The sequence below is a fragment of the Rhinopithecus roxellana genome, chromosome 3 (assembly GCF_007565055.1).
Source record: "Rhinopithecus roxellana isolate Shanxi Qingling chromosome 3, ASM756505v1, whole genome shotgun sequence".
NCBI lineage: Eukaryota > Metazoa > Chordata > Mammalia > Primates > Cercopithecidae > Rhinopithecus > Rhinopithecus roxellana.
In genome coordinates, this window is record NC_044551.1 from 176,892,779 (window position 1) to 176,909,308 (window position 16,530).

Sequence of the window (16,530 nt, forward strand, 5' to 3'; positions counted from 1 at the left end):
CAGATCGTGCCCCATCTTCAATATGAGTGACAATAAAATGAATAATTACACGTGGTTCACAAGGCCCCTGAATTGAAGTAAATCACAAGAAGTGCTTAGCAGAGTCCCATGGACATAAAGCGTTCAATAGATGTTACCTCTATGCCTGCTATTGTTATCATTCCGACCCTAACATTCAAGGTGTCTCTATTAAGCAAGAGGATTCCTTTGTGAATGACTTTAATTCGCCAATGTACTCAAGGGTCTATCTAAAGCACGGCTCTAGAGCTCTGATTCTAGCGGTTTCCATGGCCAGAGGACCAGCTTTCCTGCCTCAAAGGGAAGTCTGAGAATGGTCAAACAGCTATGACAATCCCCGCGAAGAGTTCATTCCCTCTTCTCTTTCCACGACCTGCTGATATCTGAACCCGATTTCCCCAGCCCGCCCATCTCAGTCACCATTGGTCGCCTCCTCGCTGGCGTGACTAAGACCCGGCCCTCTTCTCGCTGGGACCACTCTGAGGCGATCTGCGGAAGCTGAGGGGCCTCGGAGGAGGGGCCGGGATGCATCCTGGGCTTTGTAGTCCATCTGCACAACTACAGCCAGAGAGCGGGGCCTCACGACCTGGAGAACTACAATCCCCAGCAGCCAGGCGGAAGTGGAGCGAGGGGGCTCGCATCACGTGGGCGTTCGGCCTGGGCGGGCTATTTCTCAGTGCGGCGGCGGCGGCGGCGGCGGCTCCCGGGACCGGGGCCTTTTGTTTGGAGCGGCTGCGGGGAGGCCCCGGAGCGGCGAGGCCGGCGGCCTTCCCCAGCTTGCTCGGTCCCGGTCGCCCCTCGCGGGGGTGGGGGGCCGCCCCCTGGGCCGGGCATCTGCTCAGGCGCCGCCGCCCCGCCCTAGGCCGGCCCCTCCCGGCCTGAGGGGAGGAACCGGCCGGGCCTCGCCGCGAGGCCCAGCCACCTCCGGAGTCGCAGTCTCTGCTCTCAGTGCTCCGGATCGGAGGCCGTCCCTCGCCCCTCGGGCCGACGCCATGAAGATCAAAGATGCCAAGAAACCCTGTAAGATGGGGGCTGGGGTCTGCCGGGTTGGGAGGGCATCCTTGGGCCCCGTCTGAGAGCCCCTTGGCTGGGCGGCCTGCTTCCAAGCCCGTTGCTCCTCGCCGGCGCGTAGTCCGAGATGGGGGCGGAGGGACCATTTCAGCCACGAGTTCGAGGCTTCCGTCCTCCCCATCCCCCCCATTCATGCATGGTGAATGCCTGCCGCCCCCTAGCCTTTCCTCCCACTTTCTCTTCGAGATCTGGGAGGTGCCAGAGGAAATTTCTGATTCGGATTTTGTCAAACTAGACTAGTCTCCTCTTCCAGCTCCCCCTGAATTCAGGTTGAAAAGAGGCGGTCGCGGCTGTCAGGTTGCGGTCGCGGCTGTCAGGTTGCGCTGGCGGCTTTTAGCACCTGTTTTTACGGATTTCCGGGCTTCCTGCTGGTGTCCTTGAAATGCCAGTGGGTTCCTGGGAGTTGTCACTGTTGTTACAGTTGGAGCTTTCAAACGTACGTGCATGCAGCCTGCCAGCGTGTAATTGCTTTGGCTTGTTTTTGTTTGGAATATCGACTAGTTCATGTTTGTTTTAGAAAACGCAGATAAACAAAAAAGATAGTCACCCGTATTCCCGGCACCCGGAGCGAACCACTGTTAATATTATGGTGAATACCCGTAGAGACCTTTCTATGTATGTACTTAAAAAAAAAAATCCTACTATGCTTTTAGAAAGGTCGACTTTTCATTTGCTTCCTTTTATGTTTAGTCTTTTAAAAACCTTTTGTTCCAGTAATTGACTTATTTAATCACTCAGCCATTGTGATTGTCACTCCAATTATTGCCTCCCAGAAGGACTAGGAATGTGGGGATTCATGCTCATCGTCTTGATGATTTTGCTGTTTTTACAGTGTTTCATGTGATCTCTTAACTGTTAAGAAATCCTCAACTATAAAACAGGGCGCTGACACCTTCCCTGCCCGTCCATCAGGGTTCCTGTAAAACTCACCTGAGAGGCAACAAGCCAAAACACTGTGAAAACTTACAAATTCCTATTTAACTGTAAGGTAATTTGGTCTTAACTTTACAGGTGAGGAAATTGAACTTAGCCCCAGAGTAACTTTTCCCAGGATATACCCAGCCATGTGCTATGAGGTTCATAACTCTAAATGGACTGACTCATAATACAGCGTTCTTTCTCCTGCACCCGTAGGGCATTGTCTAAGTACTTTATCTGGTAGTTTCATCTGTTAATTAAAATTTTTAAAAAATTATTTATAACAATAGATCTTGTCATAGTTGTTCAAAAAGTCTATAAAATAGTGGTAATATAGAGAGACTTCGAATTTACATTTGCTGAGTTAAACTAATGCATCTTGAACAGGTGCAGTAATTAGAACACTTGGACATTTTCCCTTATGCATACGTTTTCTCTGCTTCTCTTAGAATTTCCATTTGATGAACAGTGTATGACCAACTCAAATTCTGACTCTTCTGGTGGTGATTATTTTCTTTTGTCGTGATAGTGATTTGATTACTTAGATTTGAACAAACTAATAATCAGGTATAAGTACCACCCCCTTCAAAGGTGTTTTAGAAGAGATTATAAAGATTATTATGAGAAGTTCATAAAATAGGGCCAGGCATGGTGGCTCACACCTGAAATCCCAGCACTTTGGGAGGCCGAGGCAGAGGAATCGCTGGGGGCTAGAAGTTCGAGACCAACCTGGGCACTGTAGCGAGACTTCGTCTCTACAAAAAATGTATATGTATAAAAGATTAGCTGGGCGTGGTGGCACATGCCTGTAGTCCCAGCTAAAGTCTTAAAAATACATATGAGGTTGAGAAATAAGAGAATACCCCCTTTTTTTCCCCAAATAAGTTGATTATTACAACATTGTGTTACGTTGTGAGACCACTAATCTTAAAATTTAATCATGCTGAAAATCTGGTCACTTACTATGATGTAGAAGCCTAATATTTTTATATGCAAAAGGTGACTTTCCTGTCTATTGTTTGTAGTAAAAGTAAGGAACATCACGTTTTGCGTGTGGGAAAGGTGTTTCAACCATGAACTGTCCCGGATAATAAAAAATAAGGCCGGGCACGGTGACTTAGGCCTGTAATCCCAGCACTTTGGGAGGCCGAAGCGGGTGCATCACGAGGTCAGGAGTTCGAGACCAGCCTGACCAACATGGTGAAACCCCTTCTCTACTGAAAATAGAAACATTAGCCGGGCTTGGTGGCATGCGCCTGTAGTCCCAGCTGTTTGGGAGGCTGAGGCAGGAGAATTGCTGGAACCCAGGAGGCAGAGATTGCAGTGAGCCGAGCTCACGCCATTGCACTCCAGCCTGGGCGACAGCGTGAGGCTCCATCTCAAATAATAATAATAATATTATTATTTTAACTTTAAATCACTCAGGTTAACAAAAGATATATTTGTTTTGTTTTTGAATACCTGTATGGGTTTTTTGGGCATAATTATAACATTTATTGATCACATAGTATGTGTATGGCATTTTCTTTATATGCATTGCATCATTTAACTGCATACTAGAAGAAGCTGTATATTATATTGGCTAAACAAATGACCTTGGCTTCACATGTGTTCTTACATTATTCACCTAAGTGTTAGAAAATATTGCTTCTAAATACATTATCAATATCTTAACAGGTTATATACCGAATGCATATATTAACCAGAAAATTTAAAAAGGAATTGATTTCATCCTCTAAATTGTGTAACTGGAAGATTAGCATTTGAAATTATGTGTTAATTCAACCCCAGGCGAAGGAAGGAGAAAGTCAATCCTGTGTTACTCTCTTCACTGCCTGACATGATTTCTTAGGGTACAGATTTTTAAGATTGTGTTTGGGTTACCTGTATAGCATGTAGCTGGATTAACAAAGTGATAGTAAAAGGTGATACATATATTTAAGTGTGATGTGATGTAGGTTTTGAGTTTGTTCTTTGTTACCCCAAGTGGTAAGGTACTTGAAGTTTTTGTTAAGACCAGAGAAAATGGTATAGCATATATTTGTAGTTTGTGTCTGTGTCATTTGATTGGCCCGTTTGTAAACTCAGTTGTAATATAAGAGTCATCACTCCCAGTAGATAGTTGGGGTAGTAGTTTCTAATATAGCTCCCCTTAGAAATAACTAATTTACTAAAGAAAAAAACACCTGAAGCTGTCCTAAGGAATCATAATCCTGAAGGTGTGAAGATGATTATTTTCTTAGTCTATTTCATAACAAAAACCATTTTTGTTTGGAATGATTATTGAGAATAGTGAAATGTCTTATCCAGGAAGTTGAAGCGTTATCTAGAATATACCAGTGTACATGCTCACTTTAGAATTTTGTTCTTTAAAATACCCTATGTTTCGAGCATTCTTCACATTGGTTTCCCTTTATGCCTAAAGAACAATTAAGTCCTGATTTAGTTTAGTGTCTCTCCACACCCCCATTTTTATTTTTTTTTCTTTTGAGACGAGGTCTCACTCTGTCACCCAGGCTGGAGTGCAGTGAGTGCAGTGGCGCGATCTCAGCTCACTGCAACTTTGGCATCCCAGGCTCAAGCAATTCTCCCCCCTCAGTCTCCCCAGTAGCTAGAACTACAGGTGCTCGCCACCATGCCCAGCTAATTTTTTTTGTGTTTTTGGCAGAGATGGGGTTTTGCCATGTTGCCCTTGCCAGGCTGATCTTGAACTCCTGAGCTCAAGCGACCCTCTTGCTGGGATTGCAGGCATGAGCCACGTTCCTGGCCAGGATCCCTTTAGTCTGAAATCTGCATGGTACCAGTAGCAATTAAATAGTTCTTTTAGTGATTGTTCCTTGTTTCCTTAGCAGACACTTAGTAGGATACCAAGTTTATCACACCTTGTTAGAAATTAACAGTTTGCTCTTGTGGCTAGATAGCTTCTGCTGTTTAGTATTTTAAAAGGTGATTGGACAAGATTTCTCCTTTTGTATATATAATGCGTCTAGTAAGAAATAGCACTTCATTCTTGTAGTTTGAGATATTTTTGCTACATATGGGGAACTAATATCAACTCTCATGAGACCACTTGAGACATAGAATAAGAGCTATTATTTTGTTAAAGGCAGAATGAACAGATCATGAGAGATTCTAATAATTCTCACTGTCTGGGACTGTATGTTGGCCACCATCAAAGTGCTTACATTTGTGTAATGTGTGCTTTGTTTTGCTTTTTAAATGTGTATTTTGGTTCTTTTTTTTTTCCACCTTAGCAAGGAATGTTTTATTCTGAAAAATATATATATATCTATGGCCGGGCGCGGTGGCTCAAGCCTGTAATCCCAGCACTTTGGGAGGCCGAGGCGGGTGGATCACGAGGTCAGGAGATCAAGACCATCCTGGCTAACATGGTGAAACCCCGTCTCTACTAAAAATACAAAAAAAACTAGCCGGGCGTGGTGGCGGGCGCCTGTAGTCCCAGCTACTCGGAGGCTGAGGCAGGAGAATGGCGTTAACCCGGGAGGCGGAGCTTGCAGTGAGCCGAAATCGCACCACTGCACTCCAGCCTGGGCGACACAGCAAGACTCCGTCTCAAAAAAAAAAAAAAAATATATATATATATATATATATGTTTAGGTTATATGCTGTAAGTAGGCTGCTTATGCACTGGTGACCTACTTTTCAAGGGTCTCTTGGCCAGAAGCAACAAAACTATAAATATGTAGATACTTGCTTGATTTCTTAGAAAACTGGTATTTTTCTCCTTTTTGTGAGATGGAGTCTCACTTTTGTCGCCCAGGCTGGAGTGCAGTGGTGTGATCTCGGCTTACTGCAACCTCCACCTCCCGGGTTCAAGCGATTCTCCTGCCTCAGCCTCCCAAGTAGCTGGGATTACAGGCACATGCCACCGTGCCTGGCTAATTTTTGTATTTTTAGTAGAGACGAGGTTTCGCCATGTTGGCCAGGCTGGTCTCAAACTCCCGACCTCAGGTGATCCGCCCACCTCGGCCTCCCATAGTGTTAGGATTCCAGGTGTGAGCTACCACGCCCGGCTGGGAAACTGGTGTTTTTCTTACCTCATGGAACTATTAGGTAGACCTGTGGTTGTACTTAATATCTGTATATTTCCTCATATTTTCATTGCAAATAAGTAAAATTTGAGCTTCATGCCCTCCCCTTATTTTGGTGACAATATATCAATTATAAGTATTTTGTAGATATACTGGAAAATATATGTTGGTAATCAGACCACTTACCAAATGATAGGAATGTATCATAATTGAGAATTTATGTCTCTTCTGTTCGTGCTGCCTTCTTTGTGCCCTTTTTTTTTTTTTTTTTGGCCTTGCTGAGGTTCTGCATCTCGTGCTTTTTAATAGTGATTATTTTTCTGGCATAGAGAAATTACTTTCTGAAGTCTGTTGAAAGGATTTCAGTGTAAAAGGTGGCCATTACCAGCCACACCAGGTTTTCTTTTTCCTTAATTGAAGTTACAGCAGGGCTGAGTTCTCTTTCAGTCCCTACTTTGTTGATTTAAGGAGAAAATTGTCATAACTGATATATGCTAGAAATAATAGAAGGAGACTGCAATTTTCTGGTTTGCATATTATGGTTACTATGAAGTCATCATCTGCAGGATAGCCTCTCTAGTTTACCTTTCTTTAAAAACAGCACTTAAGGAATGAACACATTTCTAGTAGACTAGATGTGAAATGAGTCTTGGGCTTTTTGCATTGTTGACTTTTTAAAAAACCTACCTCTTCTGGCAGTAACTTAAGATAATAGTATCGTTTTTCCAATTTAATTTACAATATTTTATAAAACATTGTGTTTCTCTAGTCTAATACAGTAATAAGTGGGTCACAAGTTTGAAATTTAATAATTTGTTTATGAGTTCATACTTATGCCTTGTGTACACATTTTATAGTATTCTGAAGTATTTAATAGAGTTTAAAAACACATGAGGATCAGGTTCATGCCTGTAATCCCAGCACTTTGGGAGGCCAAGGTGGGCGGATCACAAGGTCAGGAGATCGAGACCATCCTGGCTAACACGGTGAAACCTCATCTCCACTAAAAAATACAAAAAATTAGCCGGGCGTGGTGGCAGGCGCCTCTAGTCCCAGCTACTCAGGAGACTGAGGCAGGAGAATGGCATGAACCCGGGAGGCGGAGATTGCAGTGAGCCAGATCACACCACTGCACTCCAGCCTGGGTGACAGGGCAAGACTCCGTCTCAAAAAAAAAAACAAAAAGCAAAAAACCACACATGAGAGATTTAACACGTGTAATAAGATAAAATAGAGCTTTGTTTAGGAAGTTTTACTTTTTGTTTAAAGTTTTTTTTTTTTTTTCTTTTCGGTATATCATAATGTTCAGTGAAGTTTTCTTTTGGTTGTTTTCATGCAAAAAAACATGCCTGAAAACCCTTTTAAAGAAGCAGTGGAAGGATTTTGTTTTTCATCATTTAATGATTTATTATACCTAGATAGCCATTTTCTTTCTTTGTGAAAATGTCAGTAAACATGAACATTTTCATGTACTTCAGACTTTAAAAAGAGGATTTCAGTCACTTATAAATGAGCCTTTTTACTGCCAGCTCTCTCTCTCTCTGTGTGTGTGTGTGTGTGTGTGTGTGTGCAAAATACAGATTTATTATCTCTCATCTGAAATGCCTGAGACCTGAAGTGTTTAGTGTTTCAGATGTCAGTTACGTTTGGGTTTTGGAATGTTTACATTATACTTACAGGTTGAGCATCCATAATCTGAAATTTGAAATATTCTGTTGAGCATTTCCTTGGAAGCCTTATGTCAGTGCTCAAAAGGTTTCAGATTTTTGATTTCAGATTTTTGGATTAAGGATATTCAACCTTTACGGATATTTTGTCACCTTTTATGTGTTTGTCTTTAATGCTTCACTGTATGTGTTACTGAGTAGCCAAAGTATGTATTTTGGAATTGATTGTTGATATACCTTTGGAGTCAGAATCTTTGGTACCTATTCATAGATTTAGAAAAGTAGATAATTTATTTCTCTAATATTTAGTCTATAAACTTGAACTCTTTTCCTGGATGTTAAAGTTCCTTTGAAACTTAATTCATGGTTTTGTATAATAATTCAAAGTTCTTTGTGTAAGTGTTAATTGAGATTTTTGCTTTCGAGAATGACAGTGTTCAGATATTTATAAACCTGGGAGCAGAGACTTTTGGCTGAAAATAAAAATGGCATAAACTTTAAACTTGGTGATGTATTAGCTTTGTAGTTGCTCCCTGAGTAACATTTTTATATTTGCATGTCTGTTTTAACACCTATGTTTATTTGACACAAAGTACAGAAAGAAAACCTGCAGATATTTTCTAAAAATATATTTTGAATTTTGAAAAATAAAGGTTTTTAGCTTAATCTCACCTTGTATAAATTTTTTTATCCTAGAGTGTACTTGATGTGGCAATAGTGATTTCCACCCCTGCCCCACAAAATCTTCTAGAGTCAACCGTCAGTCAAATAGGAGAATTCATTTTGGCTATTTAATATCAGAAGGATGCCTTTGTTTTATCTAATGCCCATTGAAAAGTGTCCTCATAACATGTTGTTTAAACAGACTGGGACTTTTTTTTTTTTTTTTTTTTTTTGAGATGGAGTCTCGCTCTATCGCCCAGGGTAGAGTTCAGTGGCGCAATCTCGGCTCACTGCAACGCCTGCCTGCCTGGTTCAAACGATTTTCCTGCCTCAGCCACCTAAGTAGCTGGAATTACAGGCATGCGCCACCAGCCCAGCCAATTTTTGTATTTTTAGTAGAGACAGGGTTTTACCATGTTAGCCAGGCTGGTCTCAAACTCCTGAACTCAAGTGATCCACCCACCTTGGCCTCCCAAAGTGCTGTGATTACAGGTGTGAGCCCCACGCCCGGCCAGATTGGGACATTTCTGAAGGAATCTCTGGTTTATGGGATAAAGAGACCTGCTCCTATTGTTTTAAGTGTGTTTGTCCAGGCAAACACCTGTGTGAATTTACCCTGTGTTAGTATCACTGCTACCATTCATTTCAAGCATGTGTTACTTAAGATGGCCTTCGTTAGCCGGGCACGGTGGCTCACGCCTGTAATCCCAGCACTGTGGGACACCAAGGTCAGGAGATCACAAGGTCAGGAGATCAACCCCTTCCAGCCTCACAAGCCCATTCTATTCTATCGTCATTTCATAACCTCTTCCATGTAGGTTACAAGTCGCTAGCCTGACTCTTAGAACCTCTCATTTCCTTTCCATTGTGGAAATCTATCCTTAAGGAAATCACTTCTCAGTGTTCCATCTGCTATTCTACTACTCCTCAGGGATTGTTCGGGTCCCCTTCCTTCCTTACACATCATACTCCGGGATTTGTCCCTGCCCAGGACTGGCAAATTGACTTTCCTGACTTTAGTCAGGAAACTAAAGTACCTCTTGGTCTGGGTAGACACTTTCACTGGATGGGTAGAGGCCTTTCCCACAGGGTCTGAGAAGGCCACCGCGGCCTTCCCTTTTGTCAGGCATAATTCCTCGGTTTGACCTTTCAACCTCTATACAGTCTGATAACAGACCGGCCTTTATTAGTCAAATCACCCAAGCAGTTTCTCAGGCTCTTGGTATTCAGTGTAGCCTTCATACCCCTTACCGTCCTCAATCTTCAGGAAAGGTAGAATGGACTAATGGTCTTTTAAAAACACTCCTCACTAAGCTCAGCCTCCAACTTAAAAAAAGGAGGACCCTGTCAAGGATAGAGCCCAAAAACTTGCCAACCAAGCGAGTCATTATGCTGAACCCCCTTAGGCACTCTCTAATTGGATGTCCTGGGTCCTCCCAAATCTTAGTTCTTTAATATGTTTTTCTCCTTGTCTTATTCGGACCTTGTGTCTTACGTTTAGTTTCTCAATTCATCCAAAACTGTATCCAGGCCATCACCAACCATTCTATATGACAAATGCTCCTTCTAACAACCGCACAATATCACCCCCTACCACAAAATCTTTCTTCAGTTGAATCTGTCCCACCGTAGGTTCCCATGCCACTCCTAATCCTGCTCGGAGCAGCCCTGAGAAACAGTGCCCATTATCTCTCCATACCACCCCCAAAATTTTTCACCGCTCCAAAACTTCACTATTTTGTTTTGGTTTTCTTATTAATATAAGAAGACAGGAATATCAGGCCTCTGGGCCCAAGCTAAGCCATCATATCCCCTGTGACCTGCACATCCAGATGGCCTGAAGCAACTGAAGATCCACAAAAGAAGTGGAAGTAGCCTTAACTGATGACATTCCACCATTGTGATTTGTTTCTGCCACACCCTAACTGATAAGTGTAGTTTGTAATCTCCCCCACCCTTAAGAAGGTTCTTTATAATCTCCCCCACCCTTAAGAAGGTTCTTTATAATCTCCCCCACGCTTAAGAAGGTTCTTTGTAATTCTCCCCACCCTTGAGAATGTACTTTGTGAGATCCACCTCCTGCCCACAGAACATTGCTCCTAACTCCACGGCCTATCTCAAAGCCTATAAGAACTAATGATAATCCCACCACCCTTTGCTGACTCTTTTCGGACTCAGCCCACCTGCACCCAGGTGAAATAAACAGCCATGTTGCTCTCTCTCACACACACACACACACACAAAATAAGGTCAGGAGATCAAGACCATCCTAGCTAACATGGTGAAACCCCTTCTCTACTAAAAATAAAAAAAGTTAGTTGAGTGTGGCAGTGCGTGCCTGTAGTCCCAGCTACTTGGGAGGCTGAGGCGGGAGAATTGCATGAACCCAGGAGGCGGAGGCAGCAGTGAGCTGAGATCATACCACTGCACTCCAGTCAGGGCGACAGAGCAAGACTCCATCTCAAAAAAAAAAAAAAAAAGGTGGCCTTTCTTGCGAGTCACTAGACAAAACAGAAAATTTAGTCACTTTCTTCTGCTTATGTTGCTTAGTTATTTATACCTGTTTATAGGTGACATGATGAAAGTATTGTGTTTGGGCTCAACTTCCCCTGGCTTCCCAAATTATGGTCCAATGTCATTTTACTTTTTTAAAAAACTTCCTACACTGGGAAGTACCTTTCCAGAATACAGAATACTGTTTCTTAAGATTATCTGTAATGTAGTTCCAGATCTGTAATTTCAGTTTCAAATATAAAGATGAACGAACTGTTTCTCCAAAAGAAGATAATGAGGATTACTCCTTCCTCATATTCAAACTTATATACTAATTTTAGTAAATGTGTAAATTATAAAATGGAGAAATGTATAGACTTCTTTCTCATTGAATTATATGTTCTTGGTCTTGTAATGGCACACACATATCAAGTAAAATGAGTAAGAAAGTAGAATTTTAGAAATAATTTATGACAACTTTTACATAAAAACTGCTAAATATATTTTGTTGCCAGACATTTTAATCCATGTATCTTGAGTATTAAACTCTTTTTGAGTCTCTGTCATAATAGTTAAGATCCCAGAGAATAGAAATATATATTTTTAGGATGGAATCTTGTCACTGTCACTTAACAGTTTGACCTCAGGCAAGTTTGTAATTGCTTTGCCTCCTTGTCTAAGTGATACACTTAATAGAGCAATCTCATAGTGGAGGTATTGAGGATTAAATGAGCCTATATCTGACAGATACTGAGCACTCAGTAAATGTTAGCTGTAATTCTATGGAGAACTGAATCAGTTGTGTTTTAAACTAATTCTAAAAATTTGAATTTTGTAATTCTTAATATTATAATACTGGCTTTCCTTCCAGCCTTGGGAACAATTGTAAAATACTCCTTTGTATCTGTATGAGGATTATGGCCAATAAATATAAGGAAATCACGTTGTGAAACTGAATGTCATAGCCTGAAGGAAATCAGGTGACCAAAGCCAGTGATTTTCAAATGCCATTTAGATCTGACTATAGTGTAATCTTCCGAATATATACAGTATATAATTTTTAATGGCATCCCATATCTCACTCTTCAAGATTATTGTCCAGTGCCTCTGAGGTAAGAGGTGAGGAATCTGTTTTTAAATGATACGATTTTTGTAAATGGTCTATACCATTATTTTCAAGAGGGTGTTACTTAAGATGGCCTCTATTGCCGGCTTTACTTTACAGGCACATCTTAAGCAGCTCATTTATATCATCCTGTACACTGCCAAAGTAGAAAGTTTGTTTGCTTTCTAATTTGAAGGTAGACTGTGCCACTCTCTTACTTAGAACATCAGTAGTGTTCCCATTGTCTAAGAGGTTCAAGTCTAAGCTCTTTAGCTAAGTGTGCAAGGTCCTCTGTTTCCTCAGACTTCCCCCTTTTTCTAGTTCCTTAACTGTATTGACGTATGCCTCTTAATGTGTTTTATTTATATTCCCCTGCTACATTGAGCACTCCTTCAGGGCAGGTATTTTATCGTATTCATTTGCATTCCTGTTTCCTGGTGTAGAGGAGATAATGATTATTTACTGAAGGGAATTGCTTTTTGGGTTTGTTTATGACAGGATCTCACTCTATTACCTAATCTGTAGTGTAGTGGTGCAAACGTGGCTCACTGCAGCCTCAGCCTCCCATAACTGGGACTACAGGTGCATGCTGCCACGCCCAGCTAATTTTTAAATTTTTTGCAGAGATAGGATCTTGTTATATTGCCAAGGCTGGTCTCAAACTCCTGTCCTCAAGCAATGCCCCCCACCTCAGCCTCCCAAAGTATTGGGATTTCAGGCGTAAGCACCATACCTGGCAGGAATTGCTTTTTAAGGAGATGCTGTTATCCTGGGTTACTTGAAGTGATTATAGGCTAGTTTTATTGTATTAAAATGTTTATAGAAACAAAGATTTTCATGCCCTTAGTGATGACCTATTTATTGGGGAAAAAAAATGATCTGAATTTTTTCTCATCCCTGGAGCACATGGTAAGTATGTAGTAAATGAAAAGGAGTGCCTACCAGGCCAGGAATTAAAAGATCCTGGGTCAACTCTAAGCACCCTATATGTTTTTAGAAAATATATTAATAAAACTTTGAAGGGAAAAAGGTGAGTTCCACATGGAACATGTGTCTTACCCAATACGTATTATTGCCTGAATGCATGACTCAGAGTAAATGAAGTTTGTGACTAATTAACTAGTTTCTAATTTGTGTTTCTAAAATGGATATATATATATATATAATTTTTTTTTTCTTCCTCCCATAGCTTTCCCATGGTTTGGCATGGACATTGGGGGAACTCTAGTAAAGCTCTCGTACTTTGAACCTATTGATATCACAGCAGAGGAAGAACAAGAAGAAGTTGAGAGTTTAAAAAGTATTCGGAAATATTTGACTTCTAATGTAGCATATGGATCCACCGGCATTCGGGATGTACACCTTGAACTGAAGGATTTAACACTTTTTGGCCGAAGAGGAAACTTGCACTTTATCAGGTTTCCAACCCAGGACCTGCCTACTTTTATCCAAATGGGAAGAGATAAAAACTTCTCAACATTGCAAACGGTGCTATGTGCTACAGGAGGTGGTGCTTACAAGTTTGAAAAAGATTTTCGCACAGTAGGTATCTTTTACTCAAAACTGAAAATTGATACGTGTTCGTTTTTAAATATGAGAGTAGGTTTCCATCTAGCATGTTCCTTAATTCTTTCTGCACATACAGTGGGAAATATGTATCCGTGATTGCCTTTCACTTAGGGCGTTTTAAACACTTTTTTGGGATAACTAAAAATTGCCCAGATTTAGCCATCTTGTTGCACATAATATTTGGTAAAACTTGTTTAGGACTATGCTACAAAGCTACAATAAAAAGGGAATTTGGGGACTTTAATGAATTTGGCAGTGTACAAAGCCAGATATAAATGAAACTTGAATTATTTTCACTGTTATCCTACATTTACATGGTTTTTGGAATATTGCTTATTCAAATAATATTAATCTTCTAGGGCCATCTCCTTCCCAAACCCTAAGTTTGGAAACCAGTGTCTTTTGGTTAGTATGATAGACACCGGAATGAAAATCTGTTACCCTTTTTTTTCTGTTTTTACACTGTCAATCCTGCCATGTTCCTGTGTCAGATGGGGTAGTTTGAATGGATATGGCAGGAGAACTATGAGTATTGCTTTGAGTTATGTGCTGTTAGCAGTTTGCCATCTTCTAGTCTTTTCCATTAGAATGAGAGTTCAAAGAGTGGTTTGCCAGGCTTCTAGTCTTTTCTATTAGAATAAAGAGTGGCTCTATTTAGGAATACCACTGAAATTTGTTTTTCTTGAAAATGTAAATGTGAATAATTTAATTTCTCAAAATCGTAAGAAAATACTGTTAATGGAATATAAAGGCTGACGTGGAAGGATCACTTGAGGCTAGGAGTTTGAGACCAGCCTGGGCAACATAGTGGGACCTTGTCTCTACCAAAAATAAAAAATTTAGCTTGGACCGGGCGCGGTGGCTCACGCCTGTAATCCCAGCACTTAGGGAGGGCGAGGAGGGCGGATCACGAGGTCAGGAGATGGAGGCCATCCTGCCTAACACAGTGAAACCCCGTCTCTACTAAAGATACAAAAAATTAGCCAGGTGTGGTGGCGCACACCTGTAGTCCCAGCTACTCAGGAGGCTGAGGGAGGAGAATGGCATGAACTCGGGAGGCAGAGCTTGCAGTGAACCAAGATCATGCCACTGCACTCCAGCCTGGGCGACAGAGTGAGACTCCATCTAAAAAAAAAAAAAAAAAAAATTAGCTTGGCATAGTGGCCTGTGCTTGTAGTCCCAGCCACTCAAGAGGCTGAAGTGGGAGGATTGCTTGAGCTCTTGAAATTGAGGCTGCAGTGAGCTGTGATTGAGCCATTGCACTCCAGCCTGGGTGACAATGAGACCCTGTCTCAAAAGGAATATAAATAACTTAAATGGCTCATAGAAGCGAGACCCTTATAATTTGAGATAACGATCTATAGTACTGTATGAAAAGAGGTGCCTTGGGAACACAGAGGAGTAACAACAACTAGAGAGTTGAAGAGGTTCCCAGAGGAACTGATATCTAAGCTACAATGTTTTATCACAAATGTCTTATAATACACTTTTTACTAACCTGAAATGATGAATTTAATAATTTCAAACTAGTACTCAAACTATAATACAAAGACAGGAGATTAAGGTATCAGTGATTAATCAGAAATTAACCTGTCAGTGGGTAGATGAACAAACAGTATGATCATTCCAGAGGACATCATGAGGTAGTTATATGCTTGCACCTATGCATAGATTGATCATGAATACCAAAGCTACACATGCCAGATTGATATGGTATGTTCTGTTGGAAAATCAGATACCATAAATGGCATTGCTGTTGTTGACATGACCCTCCAACATGCTAAACAAACACTTGGTAAAATTCCAAACAGTAAGAAGTATAATATTCCCTTGCTTTATATGGGGGTTCATTTCCTAGCAAATATAGTATATATTTAAAACTATGTGGGTTGGGTATAGTGGCTCACGCCTGTAATCCCAGCACTTTGGGAAACCAAGGTGGGCAGATCACCTGAGATGAGGAGCTGGAGACCAGCCTGGCCAATATGGTGAAACCTCATCTCTACTAAAAATACAAAAATTAGCCAGGCATGGTGGCAGGCACCTGTAATCCCAGCTACTCGAGAGGCTGAGGCGGAGAATCGCTTGGACCCGCGAGGTGGAGGTTGCAGTGAGCCGAGATCATGCCGCTGTACTCCAGCCTGAGTGACAGAGCTAGACTCCATCTCAAAAATAAATAAAATAAATAAATAAATAAATAAATCCATGGGACAAATACTTTTGTATTTATATACACTGACAGATAGGTAAAATAACTTTGTTCTTCTCTAGCCTCAGGTAATTATAAATAATTTTCCTACTGCCACTATAAAAACGACTGGCAGAACACTCAAAGATAATGCATAGATGGGATAATTCTTTGGTTTGCAGAAATGTCCCACCTATTAAAGATGTCTGACATCGCAAGTCCCTGCCCACTAAATGTCAGTTTGGTCCTTCCTTCCTCCCCATCATTTAGAAAGCTAGCAGTGAGGTGATACCACCCTCACTGAGGACCAGTAGACTAGGTGAAATCTCTAAAGAGATTTTGACATGAAACAAAATGAAAATGTGGGGGTCATAGATTATTTTTAATTTTTGTAAAGTAATACAGGAAAATCATTTAGTTGAGTCGAGTGTTTTTGAATGTCATCCTTTTTTGTTTTGTTGTTGTTGTTGTTTCTTAACAGATTGGAAACCTCCACCTGCACAAACTGGATGAACTTGACTGCCTTGTAAAGGGCTTGCTGTATATAGACTCTGTCAGTTTCAATGGACAAGCCGAGTGCTATTATTTTGCTAATGCCTCAGAACCTGAGCGATGCCAAAAGATGCCTTTTAACCTGGATGATCCCTATCCACTGCTTGTAGTGAACATTGGCTCAGGAGTCAGTATTTTAGCAGTCCATTCCAAAGACAACTATAAACGAGTGACTGGGACAAGGTAGTGACCTTTTTGGTTGTATTGCTGCATTCACATTGTTTTATACACAGA

The 16,530-nt window shown here is 41.2% G+C and overlaps 1 protein-coding gene across 2 annotated transcripts in view; it reads left to right on the forward strand.

Moving 5' to 3' along the window:
* The first annotated feature begins 661 nt into the window (after nt 1-661).
* PANK3 (pantothenate kinase 3) overlaps nt 662-16,530 on the forward strand; it is a 49,292-nt gene continuing 33,423 nt past the window's right edge. For both annotated transcript variants that reach the window (XR_004056334.1, XM_010358191.2), the window contains exons 1-3: nt 662-1,038; nt 13,177-13,529; nt 16,226-16,479. Coding sequence is in view for 1 of the 2 variants with exons in the window: in XM_010358191.2 (XP_010356493.1) it covers nt 1,011-1,038; nt 13,177-13,529; nt 16,226-16,479 (635 nt within the window). In the remaining variant the exon portion in view is untranslated. The remainder of the gene's footprint in view (nt 1,039-13,176; nt 13,530-16,225; nt 16,480-16,530) is intronic.